Source organism: Zosterops lateralis (genome assembly GCF_965231275.1).
Source record: "Zosterops lateralis genome assembly, chromosome: 6".
NCBI lineage: Eukaryota > Metazoa > Chordata > Aves > Passeriformes > Zosteropidae > Zosterops > Zosterops lateralis.
The window spans coordinates 47,119,064-47,138,108 of record NC_139761.1 but is presented as its reverse complement, the minus strand read 5'-3'; the positions used below and the strand labels follow the sequence as shown (position 1 = coordinate 47,138,108).

The 19,045-nt window shown below is 41.6% G+C and overlaps 1 protein-coding gene across 1 annotated transcript in view; it reads right to left on the bottom strand.

The window, feature by feature from the left end:
* Positions 1–449: 449 nt before the first annotated feature.
* Positions 450–19,045, bottom strand: part of TNNT3 (troponin T3, fast skeletal type) — a gene marked incomplete at its 5' end in the record, with an annotated part of 29,827 nt that continues 11,231 nt past the window's right edge. Inside the window, 10 exon segments of the mRNA XM_083863282.1 lie at positions 450–837; positions 3,291–3,331; positions 6,139–6,229; positions 7,062–7,171; positions 7,331–7,444; positions 7,698–7,775; positions 8,096–8,212; positions 9,012–9,057; positions 9,836–9,854; positions 13,950–13,970. Coding sequence (XP_083719408.1) covers positions 789–837; positions 3,291–3,331; positions 6,139–6,229; positions 7,062–7,171; positions 7,331–7,444; positions 7,698–7,775; positions 8,096–8,212; positions 9,012–9,057; positions 9,836–9,854; positions 13,950–13,970 — 686 coding nt within the window. The 3' untranslated portion in view covers positions 450–788.

Here is a 19,045-nt window from a genome sequence, read left to right as displayed (position 1 = left end):
ATTAACCAAGTAATTCACACTTCAGTACTGGACTTTAATATTGTATGCAGGCTAACAGCCTCAATAAATATTTTAATGTATTATTGGAATGAATCATTCTTTATTGCACTTGTCTGCATTTAATAAAAGCTATGTGCTGAAAATTACCACTTCTGGAGATTTGTTCCTTTATTCCCAATTCTTTGATTCATTTCATGACTCGAACTTTGAAATCAATTTCAGCTACATTTGGCACCCAGATTATGAGCTCCCTGAGAGCAGCTGGCTCTTGATATCTCCCTGTACAATGGCTTAAAACAGGCCCCCAATCCTCAGTCTTTCCTGATGATACTTCCTCCTCGTGGGGACAGATCAAATGATATTAAGGAAGGGTTTGGCCCAACTCCCAAATCCTTGGAAAACGGGAAGGCATTAAATAAAATACAAAACATCATTCCAAAGGGCTGTCATTGGAGTAGGTACTGGTTGTGCTTTATTTACAAAATCCAGAGATTTGTACACAGCAATCTACAGGACAGCATAGGGCTGGTATCAGGAGGATAAGGGACATGCTCAGCAGGAATTGAAGAGGCCAGCAAGGAGTCATCCCAGTTCCACAGGGAACCTGCTTCCCCTTGCCTGAGGAAGCCACCAGACCCCTCCAGGAAGAAAAGCAGCAGCAATAGCCAATCCAGGCTGATGTGATTTTTGTTAGCATTGAGGCATGAGAACACAAGTGATCGGTGAAGGAAGAAAGAGGAGACCAGCAGGGGTTCAGCACACCACTAAAGGCCATCCTGCCTGGTTCTTTACTTCCAGCGCCCACCAACCTTGCCCTTGGCTCCTGCCTTCTTGCTGCTACAATGCAAAAGGAAAGAAAAACATGTCAGCACGATGGAAGCAGTGGGGGCTCTCTGACCACTCTGCATTTCTGACTCTTAGATTAGGTTTTAGCTGCTTTCACTTCTCACATGTTGGGCACACCTGCCATTGACCACATCCTGAGGAAAATATTGTTGATATTGAGGAAAAAGATTCCTCCTGGGGCTCTTAGTGTGAAAGGCAGGATGTGCGTGCCTGAAAGAGATGGACCCTTCCAGACTCCTGGATTATCAGGATAGAAATCTAGGTGGTCTCCAAACTAAGTGACAGGTCTGTGCAGCCACAGACTTCGTATTTTCTGAATGTTTTCTGAATACAAATCTACTGTGCTCTGGATTTTAGGATTTAGAGCTCTATCTAGAGAAATTTGCTCAGTATGAAAGAGCTGTGATCAAATTCCCCAGATGCTCCAATCAGTAGTGGAGGCAAAAAGCTGAACACTAATTTAAATACAACTAAGAAGTGCTTTGCTTTAGCAAAGGCAGAGTGGCTATTTATATAATGAGAGCAAGAGCCTCCAAAACAATCCAAACGACTTTTTAGGCCCCCTCTCGTATCAGTATCCCTGTCTTGCTCACGGTGAGTGGGAGCAGTCCAGCTACACTCCACACTCAAAGCATCTGAGGCAAACTCTCTCCAAGAGTTCTTGCACACAAAGGGCAATCCTACATGCAGGCCACTTACCTTCTGCCTGAGAAGCCTGAACTCAGAATGGGGCTAGGCAGGAAGTTAGTTGAGTTAGACTCTGCACTAGTCCCCATTAGCAGCACCTTGGTTTGTGGGGCTTGGCACACCCCCAAACCCTTCCTTCTCACACACACAACAATGAGGCTGCTTCTTGAACAACAGCACATGCAAAGTGGGGGCAGCTCTTTGATGTGGCAGAATGTGGGGTTGGGGACCAAGCACAAGATGGTGGGGCCTTTCTTCAGAACCGGTTCCTCCAGGGAGAAGAAAAACATGGGGATAATACATCTGGGGAGATTTTTGATGTGCTGCCCCATGGATTGGTTCAAGAGCACCAGCCATATTTGCAGAAGGATGTAGCACAGTGACACAGACACACACATAATGGATACTTTACCTTTGACCTAGATAGGCTTGGTCTATTTGAAAAAATTGATGGTGTATATAAAAGAGAGCATGCACTTTCTGCTTATCCTAAATTTAGCTCTATGTCCCTTTTGCCAGCCTTTCTGAAGGTTCAAAACCCAGTGTAGGAACTGCATAGCTCCTCAAACAGAGTCCTTTTATGTCCACAAGCACCTGTGATGTTTGATGTTACACCCAACCTTTAGAGTGTGCTTAAGAAGATTTAATAAAGTCTAAAGCAAAAGACTCATTTGATCCTTGTATAACACACTGGCAGGCACTGCTTTGGAATGATAGTGTCTAGCGTGGATAGAAATTTAAGCTCACAGAAATCTCATTATCTCTGGGCTTCTCAGTGCAACCTTTTCAGATGGTGTCCTGAGAGAGTATCATGTCTTTTGGGGGAAGAAGCAGGCAATGGCCTGTTGTGGGTGGTGTGGTAGCACCCTGCAAGAGCAGGAACACCCAGACAAACCGTGGCATCCTTGTGCAGCTGCACATTCTGCTGAGGTTTATCAGCCTACAGCTCTGTACAGAAAATACCACGGGAAGGTCAAGCCTTATGTTTGGCATTACAGACCAAACCCCCAGTGTTACATTCATTTGATAAGTCAGGGTGTCTTGGGGAAGTGGGAAGGCAGTAACTGGTCACTCCTGTCATCCAAAGATATCACCAAAGGCCACTGCTTCATTTCTGGCATGACTTTGTTAAAAAGATACAGATGCACAGAGAAGAGCAGATCCACCACTGGAGAGCTCTCCTCCCTTTCTGCCCTGCAGTAACATCTTTGTGAGTATTAGTTTTCTGCATGTTCTAACCCCTAAGCTGCATCTACCCCTAGTATCTCATAAATCCATTAAAAACACCTAGAGTAAAGATATTAGACTCAAAAAAGTAATGAAACAGTCTTGTGTTGAAGGAAAGTGGGAAAGATGATGAGTGAAAAGAACTCACAACAGTAATCCCATTATGTTAGTCTTGTTACACACCATTCTTCATAATCTTAGCAACCACCTGTTTATCCTTCATAAACAAGAGTTGTATTCCCTCAAGTATTCAAAGCACCTCAATCAGATGTTTGAAAAACTCAACAATAAGCAGAGGAAATTTCTGAAGGTATGGTGTGAAGAAACATTATTTTTTTCTTGTTAGGTGTTACATTCACTTCAGTTTCCCCTTCATTTTCTTAATGTGAGGCAGGATGGGAGTGGCTCTTCCATCTCTAGCCCCATTTCATTGCAACAAGAAAATGTCAGTGTTGAGGCTGAAGTGACACATTTGAACACTGAGAAGATATCCCCAAGCCAGAAGCTCGGAAGGGGATATAAATACTTACTGCTTCTGGGCCTGATCAATCCGGTTTCTGAGGGTGACAATCTGCAAACAACATACATGACCAGGGTTTTTAGAGACAAAGAAACCTTGTTCCCTCAAGGAGAGGAGAATTTTACCTGCTGAAGTGCTCGAAACAGGTGCCTGTAGTAGGAATTAATATCTCCTTTGAAATAAAAGCTCACCCATGGTTGAAGGACAGAAATGTTACTTCTTGGCAATAAATCTGCAAACCACCTTCACATGTAAAGGGACAGAAGAGCTAGAATTTTATAACTCTTAATAGAAGTGATTCTACATATTGAAATTAATCTCCCAGGAACTCAAATGTCAAACTACAGGCAGGTGAACTGGAATGAATGTCACCTTGGACAACTGGAAATCTCTTGGATGGCTCCATGACCTGCATGATTCAATCTCACCTTCTCACTCTTCCCTTACTCGTGTTTGTGTAAACCCAAAGATCTTCAGTGGTCTTTGGATGGGGACCTCAAGAATGGAAGATGAGTATCACATTCTGCTGGAATACCTTTTGCTGGCTGGCAGAGCAGGAGGTGAGGAGCTTGCAGCACTCACCACTTTCCCAGCCACTCATTTAATAAGAGAAGATGACCTAATGCATAGGAAAGCAAACACCTACCTTACACGGGATAAACACCTTCTAGCCTGACTTAGTAACTCAGTTTGGTCTGTAGGCCTGGACTCATTACTGAAATCCTGGCACTCATGTACTGGAAAAACCTTGAAAACACTAAGGTGTGATAGAGAGCCCTATTTTGCCTCTTCATCTCATTTGTAACTGAGTCAGTGTTCAACTTAGTTTTCCTGGACTGAAGAAATGCCCTTGCCAAGAGGTATGCTTTGCTTTTGCTGCAATTCAAAGTTTTGCACTGGCTCTGCCGGTCCAAGAACTGATGATCCAAATTTGGAATATTTAAAGTCGCACTTGACATTCCCAGCGTGCAAAAAAAGAAAAACAAAAGTCATACATTCCGGTTGTCCAAAGAACTGGTAATTCCTGGCTCACGTCTTTCCATGGCAAACAGAAAAAATATAAGAGACTGAAATGTTACCAGGAACAGGACAACACAAGCAAGGAGAGATCAACAGATCACTTGCTTTTGTACTTACTTGTGGAAGTTTTAGTATTTGTCACAGCAGTTTAAATTGCTATTTTCCAACCAAGTATTTTCCCCAAGTGTTGAGGAGAACCAGTTGTCTTCAGTTTGACCCAAGCACTTAAAACTTACCTTCAGTCATAACCTTATGATCGTGACTATGACATTCACTCTCCAGTGAAGCACCAAGGAGCAACAGACACTAGAGCTAAAGAATAGCTCTACTTCTGTGTCTCACTTCCTTCCTTTTTCTCTCCCTCACATCCTTGCTTGTCTCTCCTTCATTAACTTTCTTATTTTCACTTACCTTTGTCCTCATTTTTTTTCCTGCTGTCATCCTCCCTTTATTCTTCCACTTTTCCTCTCCCATCTTAGTTTTTCCTTCTGTTTTCCTCGTTCTTTGTACTTGTCTCCTTGCTTTTCATCAGCAGGCACCCACCTCTTTGTTTATGCAGAGGTCTCACTACCATAGCATGTACCCCTCCTCTGGTACTGCCTTATTTCTTGTTTATCCACACTCACCTGGCCTGTTATCCTTAAGCTAGCCTTCTGCAGTATTCTGCATCTAGATAAACATGTGCCACAAGGTGGAGAAGCTTTCCAAACCCCATACTATTCTCTATATACTGTAGTCCAAGCTATTAGACACTATGCCTAAGTTTCTGCATGTATCCCCAGTGCACCAGGGTAATGCCCCCAGGCATGCAATACCTGGGTTTGGATACAGAGTTTCAGATAGAGAATTATTTTAAGGTGTGCTCAGTAGATTGCATCCTCAGTTCTTTAACCAAATCCCTGTTGGACTCTTGACTCTTTTCCTAAATTACCACTTTACATCTTTTCAAAGAATGGAAAGGGAGAGAAAAAGGAAGTGAATGGAGAGACACAAGACCCATTTCTCTCTTTTCTCTCTGCACTTGGAGCCAAGTGCCAGCTCCCATCTGGCACCTGGCTCTGACCATGCGGCAGGCTCATGCATTTGGTAGCCTTGGCTGCTGCTGTTACACAGGCAAGTTCATTGTACTTACAACTTGGAAAGCTCCTGCAGCCTGCAACGCATTGTTAAAATCTAAGAGAGATTGAGATAGTTACATTGGTGTTGCTCACTGCCTGTCAGCATGTGTCTGTGTGATTGGGAATTAAAAGGAGAGTGAGACAGAGAGAGAGCCAGCAGGATTTCTCAGCCACTGAAACGTTATGTGGGTGAGTGCCACCCTATGCAGTGACTGGGTGAAGGAAACATGTCCACTTTCTGTTACCAAATGACACTTCAGTCAGATGCTCCTGTCTGGAGACAGTTTTCAGTGACTCCAGAGAGCTCAGTCCACAAGCAATCTGTCTGGGATGGAATAAACTTGCAACGTTCAAGTTTGAAATCAAAGATGGATCTAAAAATATTACTTTACTACTGAATTTTCAGGCCAGGATTACCTATAGATAAACAAGAATGAACAATGTTTCAGGATAGGGCAGGGAGTCCGATTTCCATTGGGACTGCCTTTCCATGGGGCACTGAAGACCTTAAAAGTGACCTATTCAATTTTACCCTAAAATGTGAAATCCAGTTCAAGTATGTATGTTAGGGGAATGCAGTTCCAAGCATCTTGCTGCTTAAATATTGCAAAGGGTCATTGGAGACCCAGATAATGTCACAACATGACTTTTGTCAGAGGAATCACAGAATGTTTTACGTTTTGGACCCAGTGCTATTAGCAAAATGGCTTCTCAACTCACCTCATATTTTTTCCTCTTGATCTGCTCTGTAAAGTCATACTTTTCAGTCTCCAGCTGATATAACCAGTCCCACAGCTCCTTAGCTTTGTCCCTGTGTGTTTATGGGAGAAGACAGAAGAAAAACATGACATCAGACATTTTCCATTTTTTTTCACACCATTAATAATGAATTTTATTTTGTGCCATTCACACATCTTCTTGTAAACTCTCTGTTCTCTTAAAGCTACTCATCATTTTCAAGGTCACATTTTTCTCACCTTCAAATCTTTTAGACTTGCAGTCTTGCATGTGTCATCCATTAAAATAATTCCTCCAATTTTTCCCCTAACTCTTAATGAAAGATAGGAGAGCAGTGGAATCAGGCAAGAAGGAAGAAGGACTCTGAAGGCCACCCAGATAAGCAGAGCAGTTGCCATTGTGCAATCTCATCTCTGTCAGGGCTGAGGTGAGCCAACTTCATCTTCCAATCATGTGTGAACTCCAACAATGTGCAGTCCAGACTATCATCCGATGACTGCTCTGCATCAGAGCACTTAGCTTCCAAACCTCCAGCCCACATGGAGATCCTATTCATACCTAACAGCATTACCTCACCCCTGGGAATGCTACAGATACCAGTCTGTAGGCTTGTTCTGCTAATCCCAGAGCTAGTCCTCTAAGCAACTAATCCTAATTAGCAGGAGAGGCTAACAGAGCTATGCCAGGAGCACAGCTATAGGGCTACCAAACCATTTCAACACTTCCCTACATTCCCATTTCTCCTCCATTCTCCAGGTTAAGCAAGAGCACAATTTAAGTGTGTCCTATGATGAATTTCAAGGAAGGCCCTCTCCTCTACCTCATTTTATCACCAGAGAAGACTCCAGGACAGCAAGACCAAATATCAGTGGATTACATTCCATAAATTAGGATAAACGTGTTACCTCAGCTTGTCTTCATTAAGGTGGTCAATGTTCAGGGGCTTGCGCCTCTCTGCCAGGACCTTCTTCTTCGTCTCCCTAGCTGTTTGCTTCTTCCCTCTCTTCTGGTCAGCCTATTTTCAGAATATCAATTAAAGTCAGACTGCAGAAATTAAACCTGAATGAAACAATTTCAACATTGGGCCATTTTCTCAAGTTCTAATAAAGACTGTTCCCAGTCAACTTAGTGGTTTAATGTTTTCATATTTCTTTCATCAATCCATTTATTTTACCTTAGCCAGATAACTGCTGTAATTTGCACCCATGGAGGACAGAGCCTTCTTCTTCTTCAGATCATCCTCAGCTTTTCTCTTGGCATCTTCTTCCTCTCTCCGTGCCTTTTCCTCCTGTGGAGTGCAACACACAAAACAAGTTACTCTAGGACAGGCTCCCAGCTTTCCTCAGCAGTCAGTGTCAGTGCAGGGAATGTGATCAGAGCAGTACACTGATGAGAACTGGCAACTCCTGTTTTCTGCTCTTACTTTAAGAGAGTGGTCATTTCATCTCTGAACTGAGGCAGGCAGAACCTGTAGTTCTTTTGTCTCCAGAGATCTCTCCAGTTTGATGCAGAAACAAGGAGAGGGAAGCAGAGGCACTTACCGCAAGCCTTGCCTGACGCTCCTTCTCCTTCTCAGCCCGGATTCTCTGCTGCTCTGCTCTTTCAGCTCTGCGCTTCTCCTGCAAGGAGCAGAGGCATTGGATCTTCATCCTGGCTTTACCTGCCTCCACTGTTACACCCCACTACCAAGAGCTTGCTTCATCGAGTGAGAGCCACCTTCTCTCTTTCTAGAACATGCAGGAGGGTTTCTTGTACAATTCCCAGATATAAAAGAAGGGGCTAAGAGAGGGGACAGATGGAGGGAGAAGCCTTTTGACTTGAGCAGTCACTTCTCTACGTGACAGCACAGCTTTCTGTCAAAGTCTGACAGTGGTTTCAGCTTCTCATCTACGGATGATCTCTCAATCTAGTACAGGGAAACAGCAGTACAAGGACTCACAATCCTCTCCTTGAGGGCAACCAGCTCTTCCTCTTCCTTTCTTCTGGCTTCAAAGTGGCTGTCAATCAAGGCCTGCAGTTCAATCAGGTCTTTGTTCTGCCTTTTCTTTTGGATGTCCTAGAAAAGCAGGAAAACGCTTTAAGTCCATATTGCTCTAGTATTACGTCCTGAACATTCCCAGCACCCTGCATACACAGAGAAACAAAACTAGAAAGTGTCTGTAGATTTCCATGGAAATCTATGGATAAACTTAAATGGTTGTTGGTGCAATCAGACACTCATTCATGCAACAGTCAGGAGCCCAGAAGTGTAAAGAATCCAAATCTCCCATTTCCCACACCATATTTAATCCCTGGCTTTGCTTACACACCTATCTTTGCGTATACTCAGCTGCCTCCTCTTGGCTTTGTAATACAGCTCTTACCTAGAAAATATTCCCGTATTTTGGGCAAAGCAAGTATTTCTGCAGAGGTTTTTAACACCAGAATTTGTCCATTGTTCTAGCAACTTTCTAGGAAGGTGTTTGGATCTCTACTTGTTATTGTAATTTTAGCTAGTGTTTTTCAGCAAGATGAGAGCCTGCAACTTTCAAGCCACGTGCAACAATGGGACACAGGATCTGAGATCCCTAAAACATTCGCTTTCTCCTCCTTATAATGGCTTCAAAGATTTAAGGAGGTAAACAATAACAAAAAAAATACATTACTTTAGCTTAGTCACATTATCAGTGAATGCATTCAGGCAGTTTCAGGAAGCAGAGAGCAGCCTTTTGCTGAAACCAAGTGGCAAATCAACCATACTATCGTTATTGCCTTGATCCTCAGCAATATCCAATACAGGAGGAGTTATGTGGGTTTGTGGTCATGTCTTTTTTCAGGAACAAAGGACAAACACAGCCAGTCTCAGGAAAACTTACATCAAAATCTACTTTCTCACCCTCCGGTATTTTAGGAGCAGTTAGTCTGCAGAGAGTCAAAAACAAAACAAAAAGAAAAATAAAGGATTTTCAACTTAAAGAATATGCAGTTTTTAAACAGCCCATCCTGCCCTGCCCTCAGGAGCCATGCTGACAAGGAGGAATGTTGGTGGAGATGGGGAGGGGTGAAAGAGCACACCAGTGGAAAACTACTGCAGGAAAGTCCTAAAGACCACTGTCCTTCCTGGAAGGTTGTGCAGGGCAGGGAGTTACCCCTAAAACCCCTCTTTATTCCCAATGCACACGGTCATTCCCTACCACATGGAAAGGTGTTGGTCTGTGAATCTGCCTGTGCAGGGCTGTACACTCCATCCTGGCAGCTGGCAAAGTGGGAAGGGAAGGTGCTGGGGCCCAGAGCCAACAGGTCCATAAGAAACCTTAGCAAAGCTCATTTGCCACCCTTCCCAGTGTCAGCGATCCTGGATGGAAAGGGCAGTTTCCCAGCCATGGGCTCTCACAGAGGATTTACTGTTGAGCTGTCTGTATATTGGGGTATTGTGAGACCTCTGTATCTCAGACAGTCCATGAATTCTCTGACTCTACCAGGAACTGGTCTTAAGGTCCAGGCCAGTAACTGGTGCTAAGGCATCCTCTGAAGGAAGCAGACATCCTGGAAAGGCATGCAGGAACAAGCAGATGGATGTTGCATGGGGGAGAGTTGGATAAAGGCTTCTGGTGGCCATTTGCCTAATAGAGAATCTAAGGGATTCTGCTAGATCAGGAAAATGATCCCAGGGTTTTGAAACCCTGCCCGTCATACTTACTTTATTCTGGGCTTCTCCTCTGTATTTGGAAGGACGTAGCAAAACAGGAAGGGGAAAAAAAGGAAGAAAGTTAAAATAACAGAGATCATGCCAGCTGCTAAAGTAAAAGGAGGGAAGGGAAATTTAATCTTAGAGGAAACATACAGAGAATCTGGGTAAATCTCAAGCACGTCCAAAAGAAATGCACACACTCACACACCCCTTTTGCTAGGAGTGAATCTGTTTTTACCCTCAAAACAGAATTTGGCAGAAAAGAATCAAGAGACTGTATAAAAGTCCCAAATGTAGCATGAGGAAACCAGTGGTTTTGTGTAAATGCAAAATTATTTTTCTCAAACCATCCTGACCAAAGCTCTAAGGAGGCCAGCTGGGCTGGAGGGTAGAACAAAATTATGCCTTTTTCAATCAGCACTTTTTTTGTTAAACTTAACTCAAATTCACAATATCATATTGCAGTGATAACCAGGCTTCGCCAGTTTTGTTCAAATGCCTCACATGGAGGCCAGGAAGGGAAAACCTTTATGCACATATTTTCTCCAGGTTCATTGGCTTCCAAGACATCTTAGATCATGTGTCCCTGAGATACCTCAGTGCCATAGGGAAGGTGCTTATTCTTCTGTTCTGTGTGGTGGTCCTCAAACCCAGCTTGGAAATACCATCCTCTTTGAGCAAGCACCCTCTCCTGCTAAGGTACATGCAAAATTCCCATGAGCATTAATGGGAATGATCTTTTCATCTCCAGGAGAGGCATAATGCCCTGATAGGCAGGCTAAACCATCACAGAGACTGCCAGCCTGAGCCCTCTGGCAGTGAGAATTGTTCCCTTGCAACAAGTGACCTTTCCCTGGCCCTCAGACATGTGCTGGTCTTATGAGTTACTTGCTTAACATTTGTGCTTGTGGTCAACTCCCCTCCCTGCTATTCTTTTTAATCTTTAGTTATTAACTCAAGTGTAATGCCAGCAAGTTCAGTGCTCTTACTCTCACAAACAGAAATAAATTAAACCTATGTGTTTATTCTGGCCCATTCTCTCAGAGGCCCAGGTTGACTTTCATAACCACACACCACATTTGAACTTTCAGTGATGCTGATGGGTTCTGTGGTACAAGACTCTCCCTGTGTTGGCTCAGTAGGAGGAAGTGAGGTGAAAAACTCATAGCGTACTGAATCTGGTAAAAACAAAAATTGTAAAGTAAAAATAACTGCTTCAGTAGTGTTTGCATTAACCCTGTTATCAATATGATATTACAAAAAAGATATTATATTTTTCAAATGCTTATTTGCATCCAGGAGTTTGGGGACTGATGCTGGAAATTTGGAATAGCAAATAGAAAAAAAATAGGAAAAAGAAAATTAAATATTATAAGAGGGGAAAATAGAAGAAAACCTTACACTGGAAAAAATTTACTGAGGCAATCAGACGTAAGGGTGTTGGATAACAAAAGATTGAAAGAAAGGTTGGAAACGGGTTATTGAGATAATCAAGAGAAAAGATGTGAGAGATGTGTAAAAGAAGACAGAAACCGACATTTCCTTTTTTTCACTCTTTCCCATACAAATTTCATTAATGACATTTTAGTGGGTAGACTTTTCTCCTTTACTGCAAGAACACTGCCTGCCAAAACATATCTCAGTTGAGGCCTCCAGATGCCAGAGCAATGCTAAGAAAACAAACAACACGTAATTACAAATGTGTTTTAGACTGCTCCACTATAAAGGAAGTCCCAAATCACTCCTGAAGAAAAATACCATTAGCCAACAGTGTGCTTTTGCATTCCTCCGCTTATTTTTTTATTTGTTTTGCTTTTCAAATAGCCAGTGAGCTTCTTAACATGTTAGCAAAATTGCCTTTTACCTGGAGAGAGGAAAAGTAATCATAGTTAACTAGTTAATCAGGTATGTTATTTACATAGGATTCCCTTCCTTCATGACATACCCAGATAATTTTCATAGACATTCCTGTTTGGCTTAAAGCTGCCAGTTAGTAACACTTCAAAGAGAGGGGGGAAAGAAAAGAGACAGGGAATGACTGGTTTTGTTTGTTGACCTTGGTTGCCAGGATCGACACCTGTCTGTCAATAACTGTGTGAATTTGGTTTCAGCTGCCACCAAATCAGCACCCCAACAAACAATTGTAAAAATGAAAAAAATAAAGTTAGTTGTTCTTGAAATAAGAAATTGTAGTTAGAATTCTTAAAGGTACCTCCAGAAAACCAGAAAAAGGGGTATTTAATTAAAAATTAAACATGAAAAAATCTATCCTCTGCAGTGCATGACCCAGCCTTTGTCCATACTGTATGAACCAAAAGCAGTCCAGGAATGGGATTTACTTTGAAATGCCCCTTCTTTCAAGACACCAAGGCAAGGAACTGGGCCAAAATTTGTTGACAAGCAGGAATTGTCATAGCAAACTCCTGTTCCTATGGCAGATTTTGACTGACATTCCAGTTATTCTGACTATGAACATGGGGCTGAGACAAATTCCCCATGTACAACCCTGCCAAAAGAAGGCAAGAGACACTGCAAATCCAACTTCACTGCCCTGGTGGTTAGAGAGTCATTGAGTTTCTGGTTTCCTAAAGGCAGGGAGATGATGCACCACCAAAATACCACCACCCTGCTTTCTCCTGCCCAGTCTATGAGATATTCACACGGTGCTCTCTCCTTCTCTGGGAATCCATCTGAACTACCTTTATTTCACTCAGAAATCACTAAACACCCTCCCTTAATCCCTCTTCTCAGAAGCAACATACCTAACTCACACTATGTCCTTGGGAAAAAACGGAAATCAATATGCTATTAAAAATAAAATAAAAGAATGAGAAAAAGAAAGACAGAGAGGGGCTCAGGAAGGTCCTCAGGGTATTTCCCTAAATTAAAAAAGAAGCCTGAAAAATGAGCAAGAAAATTAAAACAAAAGAACAACAGCAACAACAAAAAAAAAATCTACAAAAGCAAAATGAAACAAAACAAGGAAACACAGAAAATGCAGGCTGTTTTCAAGTGACATTGGGCTTTGTCTTTTGAAGCAGCTGCCTGGGTATTCTAGGGGCTGGGGCAGTCAGGAAAAACCCAGCTACTTCAACAGCCTTAAAACTCCATGAGAACTTTCTATATGTTTAAAGTGGCCAGGGAAGGGCTAAATTATCTTCTACAAGAGCAACACTGACCCTGCACACATTTAGGTTTGGTCCTTTCAGAGGAGTCTTGTCCCTGCCTGTGTGCTCCAGCACCCACTCAACCAAGTATTACAGCCAGGCTATCTTTAGCTCCACCCATCTGAATAGATGTTTAATGTTTAGCACAATTCTGAGTGCACAAGCAGAAGTTTACATTTCTGTAGATTTAGGCCTGGAGCCCATGACCACCTAAGGCTGTGTGAGGGAGGCATGTCTATGCAGGGCTCAGCTTCATTTTCAAATCTGTCACTATGATTTAAGAGATTCTTTCCTGGTTTTTGGGGGGATAGAGATGTTTTGCTGATGAGAGCTAGGACACAACAGATTCTGGTTAGAAGACAAGAGCAAGCTTCTAGAGCTTGATTTTGACCATCTACTATCCTAATGAGGATGTAGAGGCTTTTCAATACACTAATGACTCCCTAAGGGTGACTGGATATGCACAATGAGTGATTCTTTGCAGGAGAGATGTTTTGGCCCAGTTCCTGAGTTTAAAATAAAGTGAGGAATAAAACCAGACACATAAAAGACAGTGAGATGTTAGAAAGATGACTTTGTTGTCCTAAGACAACACTGAGCTACCATCATTATATTCGCCTTCTTCATTGGCTGTAGGTTGAAGGACAAAAGAAAAAGAGAAGAAGCACAGTAGTGAATCCACAAGCAGCACTGCTCTAAGAGAACCTGTCCCCACTCCCTCCCTGTTATGCTGGGAACCTTGGACTCTCCAGAGATGGAACAACAAGAAAAAAACATCTTTTTGGTCATTTGATTTGGCTAACAAATGGCCCTTTCTCCATGTTCATTGAAATCCATCTAGAGAGATCATTTCCCTCCCACACTCTCTTTTCTCTTGAACAATGTCAGTGTTTTCGACACTGCTTCCCCAGCACTGGAAGAGAAAAAGGATGAGGGTCTGTAGGCACATCACATACCTTCCTCATGAGCTTCCTCTGCTGTTGTCGTGGTGCAAGCAGTGATGGAAAGACAGGAAATAGAAAAAAAGAAACAGAACAGTTATTTAAAGCTCTTGGAATCCTGAGAAAGAGACCAGGGAATGCATGAGGTGGGGAAAAAAAATAAAGGAATTAGTGAACTAAGGCAGGGAGAAAACTGGAGAGACTGTCAGGACTTTAAAATGCTGTAATGTTAAAGTAGCAGTAAGCATGGAGGTTAAAGGAGAAGAGAGCTGCAAATGATAATTGTGGTTAATGTTTGTTTCTCTTGTTTTCTTCTCTTCTACCAGCCCAGGACTGCTGTTCTCTCTCTCACACACACATACACACTTCTGTGTTGCACCTAGGTGGAGTAAACCAGAAGTCGTGTCACATACCTGGCTCATGAACTTCAGGTGTGAAGTGTCATGGAACAAGTTGCGATGGAAAACAAGAGAATGAGAACAAGAAATCTGTTATTTCCACCAAAAGGGCTTTTGAGCAACGGGGCGGAGGGGCAGAGAGGAAAAGGGAAGCCAAGAATGAAGTTAAGAAGTAAACAGGTAAAATGTTTACATTTGAAATAATGCATAAAGAGAAGTCACAGAACAGGAAAGGTAAAAGAGGCAGATTTATGATAATAGTGCAGTGCTTAAAAAACACTTCTAATCATCATATGGCATAAAGCACAACCTGACAGCACAGTGTACCAAGGTTTACCTTGACTGGAAATATGCACATGAACATAGCCAGCACTCTCAAAGCACTATTGGACCCATCCTTTACTACAGCAGTATTTCAGCCATTTGAAATAAACAGTGTGGTTCAGAAAACTGCTGAAATACCTGCTATAAATCATCATCAACGTTCAGCTAACTTCCAAAGAAGCTCAGTTCCCTTCTAGATCTATGGCTCAGGTCATTTTCTTCCTTGAAGATAACATTAATGTCTATATAAATGTACTGCTGCTCTTCAAATCCATTTGCAATGTAGAATTACAAACGGATTACTTCATAGGAAGAAAAGGTTCATTAGAAGTCTGTGCAGGTCTACATGTCATTCTTCTGGGTTTGGCAAAGCAGGAATAGATCAGCAATGTGAATTTGCAGGGCAGATTTTGCTTTTCAGTCATACATACACACACCACCAAATATTTTTGCAAAGCAGGCATTAAAAATCCCACAGACTCTCACAGTGTTTATATTCCCCATGTACAGTCAATGGTTCAAATTCTGCCCTTAGATTTGAAATAAATCCCCCCCCCTATAGGAAGAAACGTTCATTCTCATATCACATGGACAGAATTTATTGCATTCCACAAGGAAACGTTTTGCTGAGCTACCCTTTCACAACAGTATATGTGTGTTCCCCCAGTTTCCAGTGAAATTCTCATGCAATGAGTGTTTCCTCCTCCTTACTGCTGATTACACTTCACTGGAAAAAAAAATTAAACTAAAATAGAACCACCCCAAAGGCATGCAAGTTATAATCCATCCTTAACTGATTGGTTGTTATCCCCTGTCACCTTGCATTCACTTCTCACACACACCATCCCAGCAGACAGACACCAGGGAGTTTAGAAGTTAAATCACATACCTGGAGGGGGGGCTTCATTTAGTAGGATGTGTCAGGGGAAAAACACAGGAAAGGAAGATAAAAGAATTAGAAATAAGTTATGTAGGAAGGGATCACCTCAAACTTTGGTAAGACTGGGTTGAAGAAGTATAATTTACAGACAAAGTTATAGGGATGGACTGTTAATAAGAGTGGGAAAGGAGTGTAATTACAGTGGGGTATGAAGTAATAGGAAGGAGATGGCCATAGAAACAAAAGATAAAGGGAATTTGAATGTTGATGATTTACAACAGTTTAAATCATGCAAATTTATAAACCATGGGCAAGAGTAACACTGGTGATTCTTAAATTTGAAAGAAAACACACCCAAGAAGAGAGTTTTACAAGCATTTAGTGTTACCTAGGCTAAAGCTGCCCTTTTAGCTATCAGAGCTGGCATGAGGATCTGAGAGTTACTGAAGGAGGTATTGCTTTGGATGTGTCCCTATGCCTGCATCTGAAGCTCCACCATCTAAGAATCTCAGCTGGTAGATTCTGGGCTTAGCTCTGCAGAACTGGCAATATTTGTGCACAGAGCTCATCTTTGCTGCAAAGGACTAGAACTGCTTGAGTTTGTGTGCCAGAATCCTGCTGCAATTCACTCCCTGCAAGTGTAAACAGCCTGAGTTTCTGCAGCTCAGGTACCTGTCAGGGCCATGGGGTAGTCACAGCCCTAAACGTTTTCAGGGGCATTAAAAAAGTTTGTTCTAAGCTTCTTAGATGGTGATCCTTCAATTACAAACAATATTTATACTTTCCTATAGGGAAAATAAGTTTTAGAGAATTTCAAGAATGGATTGATTCTTCATGATTCTGGTATTCTTCAACATGTGCAAATTCCTATATACAGGAATGCTTCATACATTAATACATAGGAATTTAGATGTCACAAACATCAGCTTGGTTAGATGGAAAGAGTCAAGAAGAAAAAATGAAATAATTAGAGCAAGAATTCCACAACAGCAACAACTGTGACTTGTGCAGGCCAAAGCTGTGATTTAGAAGTTGTGGTAGGCAAAGACAGCATTAATAACAGAGAAACTAAATAATCATGCAGTTACATGAAAAGCTGGGACAGTCTCCTTCTGACATTAAAGTTTTTTGTTAAGCTTGTTATATTTACATTGTCTTTTGGTTATATTGTACTTTATGTTAGAGAGGGAAAAGAAAACATGGGGAGGCTTTATTGTTTATTATATTATGTTAATACCTTGTGTTTTGCACAAATTTCAAGCTCATACATCTGTCAGTGCTAGAGAACCAGCTCTCAAGTAGTGAGTAGCAGTTCAATAAATATCATGGAAAAGAGGTACAGAGGCAGGCAAAACAGCTGAGATGGAAGCAATGACCTTTAGCTTGTGCAAATCAAAGTCAGAAAAACCTTAGGTGCAGATTAAGAGACAAAAATGAATATGATTAAAAAGAGAAGAGAAGGATGTGAAACAAAAAGCAATGAGAACAGGAGAGATATGAGAAGCAATGAAGAGATGAATGTTGAAGTATTAAGTCATGTAAAAATCAATCAGCTTTCACCTCACTCCAGCCTTGGCAAAAGCATCAATCAGCTCTGAACTAAGAGGCTGGTCTCCCTCTGTGGACAGCAGAGGGAAATAGCTGGGGTGGGAGGCTGCTGAGATGTGACTACTTTAATAAAGCCACTCCAAATGGCACAGAATAATTTCCACAGACAGTTTAGAGGACACTGCAAGTTCAGTTTCTGTTTTCCCAGGTAATAAACATTATCCCATTCCCATACGCACTGTGAGGATGGCTCCGAGTCTGGTAAGCGCCTGTTATTACAGCTCATACATTGAGATGCTTTGTCTATAAAAAATGTTACTACATTTTACATGCAGCAGTTAGCTTTATCCTCAGAATTATGCATCACAGAGTGATGAGGAAATTATGACTGGTCAAAAGTGTGAGGAAGCTGCAAGTTACAGTTTATCATTAATATTTGATTTTTTTTCTTTACTTCCACCATCTTTGAATTCCTGAGTATAATACTAGAGTTACTGTTAAAAGTTTTCAACGTAAATCATAGTTTCAATTATATTTCAGTATTTCAGAGCTCACATAGATTTAGCTGAAAGTTTGATTTTAAAAAATAGAAGTGTTTCACAACCATAAAGGTTGCAGAGATATTAACATCTCTGGAACAAAACTTTTCCATTTTTTGCCTTGTAGCAACTTCTTATTCCAGATTTTTTCTTGCATTACACTATATATACTCCACATTATCCATAAAGGCAATGCTTCAGAAGCATCTAAAATAGAATTTTCATTTCAAAATTTGGAAATCTTCCATAGAAGAGAGAAGGAAAAAAAAAAGTTGGAACATAATGTTTTAACTGAAAACCATAACTTTCAAAAGCTGTCAACAAAGTGTTCCCTTTTTTTTTTTTTTTTGGTTGGTTGGTTGAAAAGTTTCCATTTTGTCCCAATTCAGCACATGACCCAATTGTGAAACTGCCAAGTGGAATTGAATTTCCAGCACACAATAACCCTTCAGATTGACGCAGAGGAATTCAGAAGTCACATACCTGGTTCATGGACTTCTTTAAAAGGGAAGTAGCAGGGAAGGAGATGCAAAGAAAGATAAGAGAATTAAAGCAAGAAACAAAGGATAATTAAAAACCCTTAGACTTTCCTTAGACAAGGTGGCAGAGCAGGGGTTAAAGGGATAAAAACCATTAATAAGATTAAGTGAGAAATAGAGGGCACAAGTGAATGTCAATTAGAATGTGGAGAGGAAGGGTTCTTTGGATATAAAAATGCAGATGGCTAATGTATATATTCATAATGTTATAAATCAAATGCCACTGGTAGCCTTTGACTGACAAAAACATGACTTGTATTTAAAGTAAGTCCATTACCCATAAGTTTGAACGTGCAAAAAGGGTATAGACAACCTGCTCTTATTCATGTGCATAGAAATCCCAGCCACTGTGGAAATCAACGGGCTCTGAGGAGCTGCCATTGATTTCCTTGGTGCCCAGGATTTCACCACTGGTGCATAGGGCTGCACACCAACGTGGGAGGGTGAGTATGAGCATGTTACTGCTCTCCAACCCGCAGGATAAAGCATCCCATGGAAGCCTGGCTGGGCAAGCAAGAGGGGCAGGCAGAAGGGCAATTGAAAGGTAAATGGGTTTGGGCTGCCAGGCTGATGCTTTAAGAAGCATGACCTTCTATTTTGCCAATTACAGAGATTGTCTTACCAGGTCTGGACCTTCATTCCAGTTATAAAATGAAGTAAAAATGCAACCTTGCCACCCCTGTTTTTGCATGATGCACATTAACCCAAAAACCACCCCAGTAGTTATGGAAAAAGCACATACTACATCTTTTCTCAAATATGCTCCAACCAAAATGATGCCACTTAGTCCAATCCTTACCCCAACAGTAAAAACTAGGTATAACACCGTGTCACTTGTTGAAACACTCATGACTTTGGGTGCAAGTCTCCCCACATCTCCATA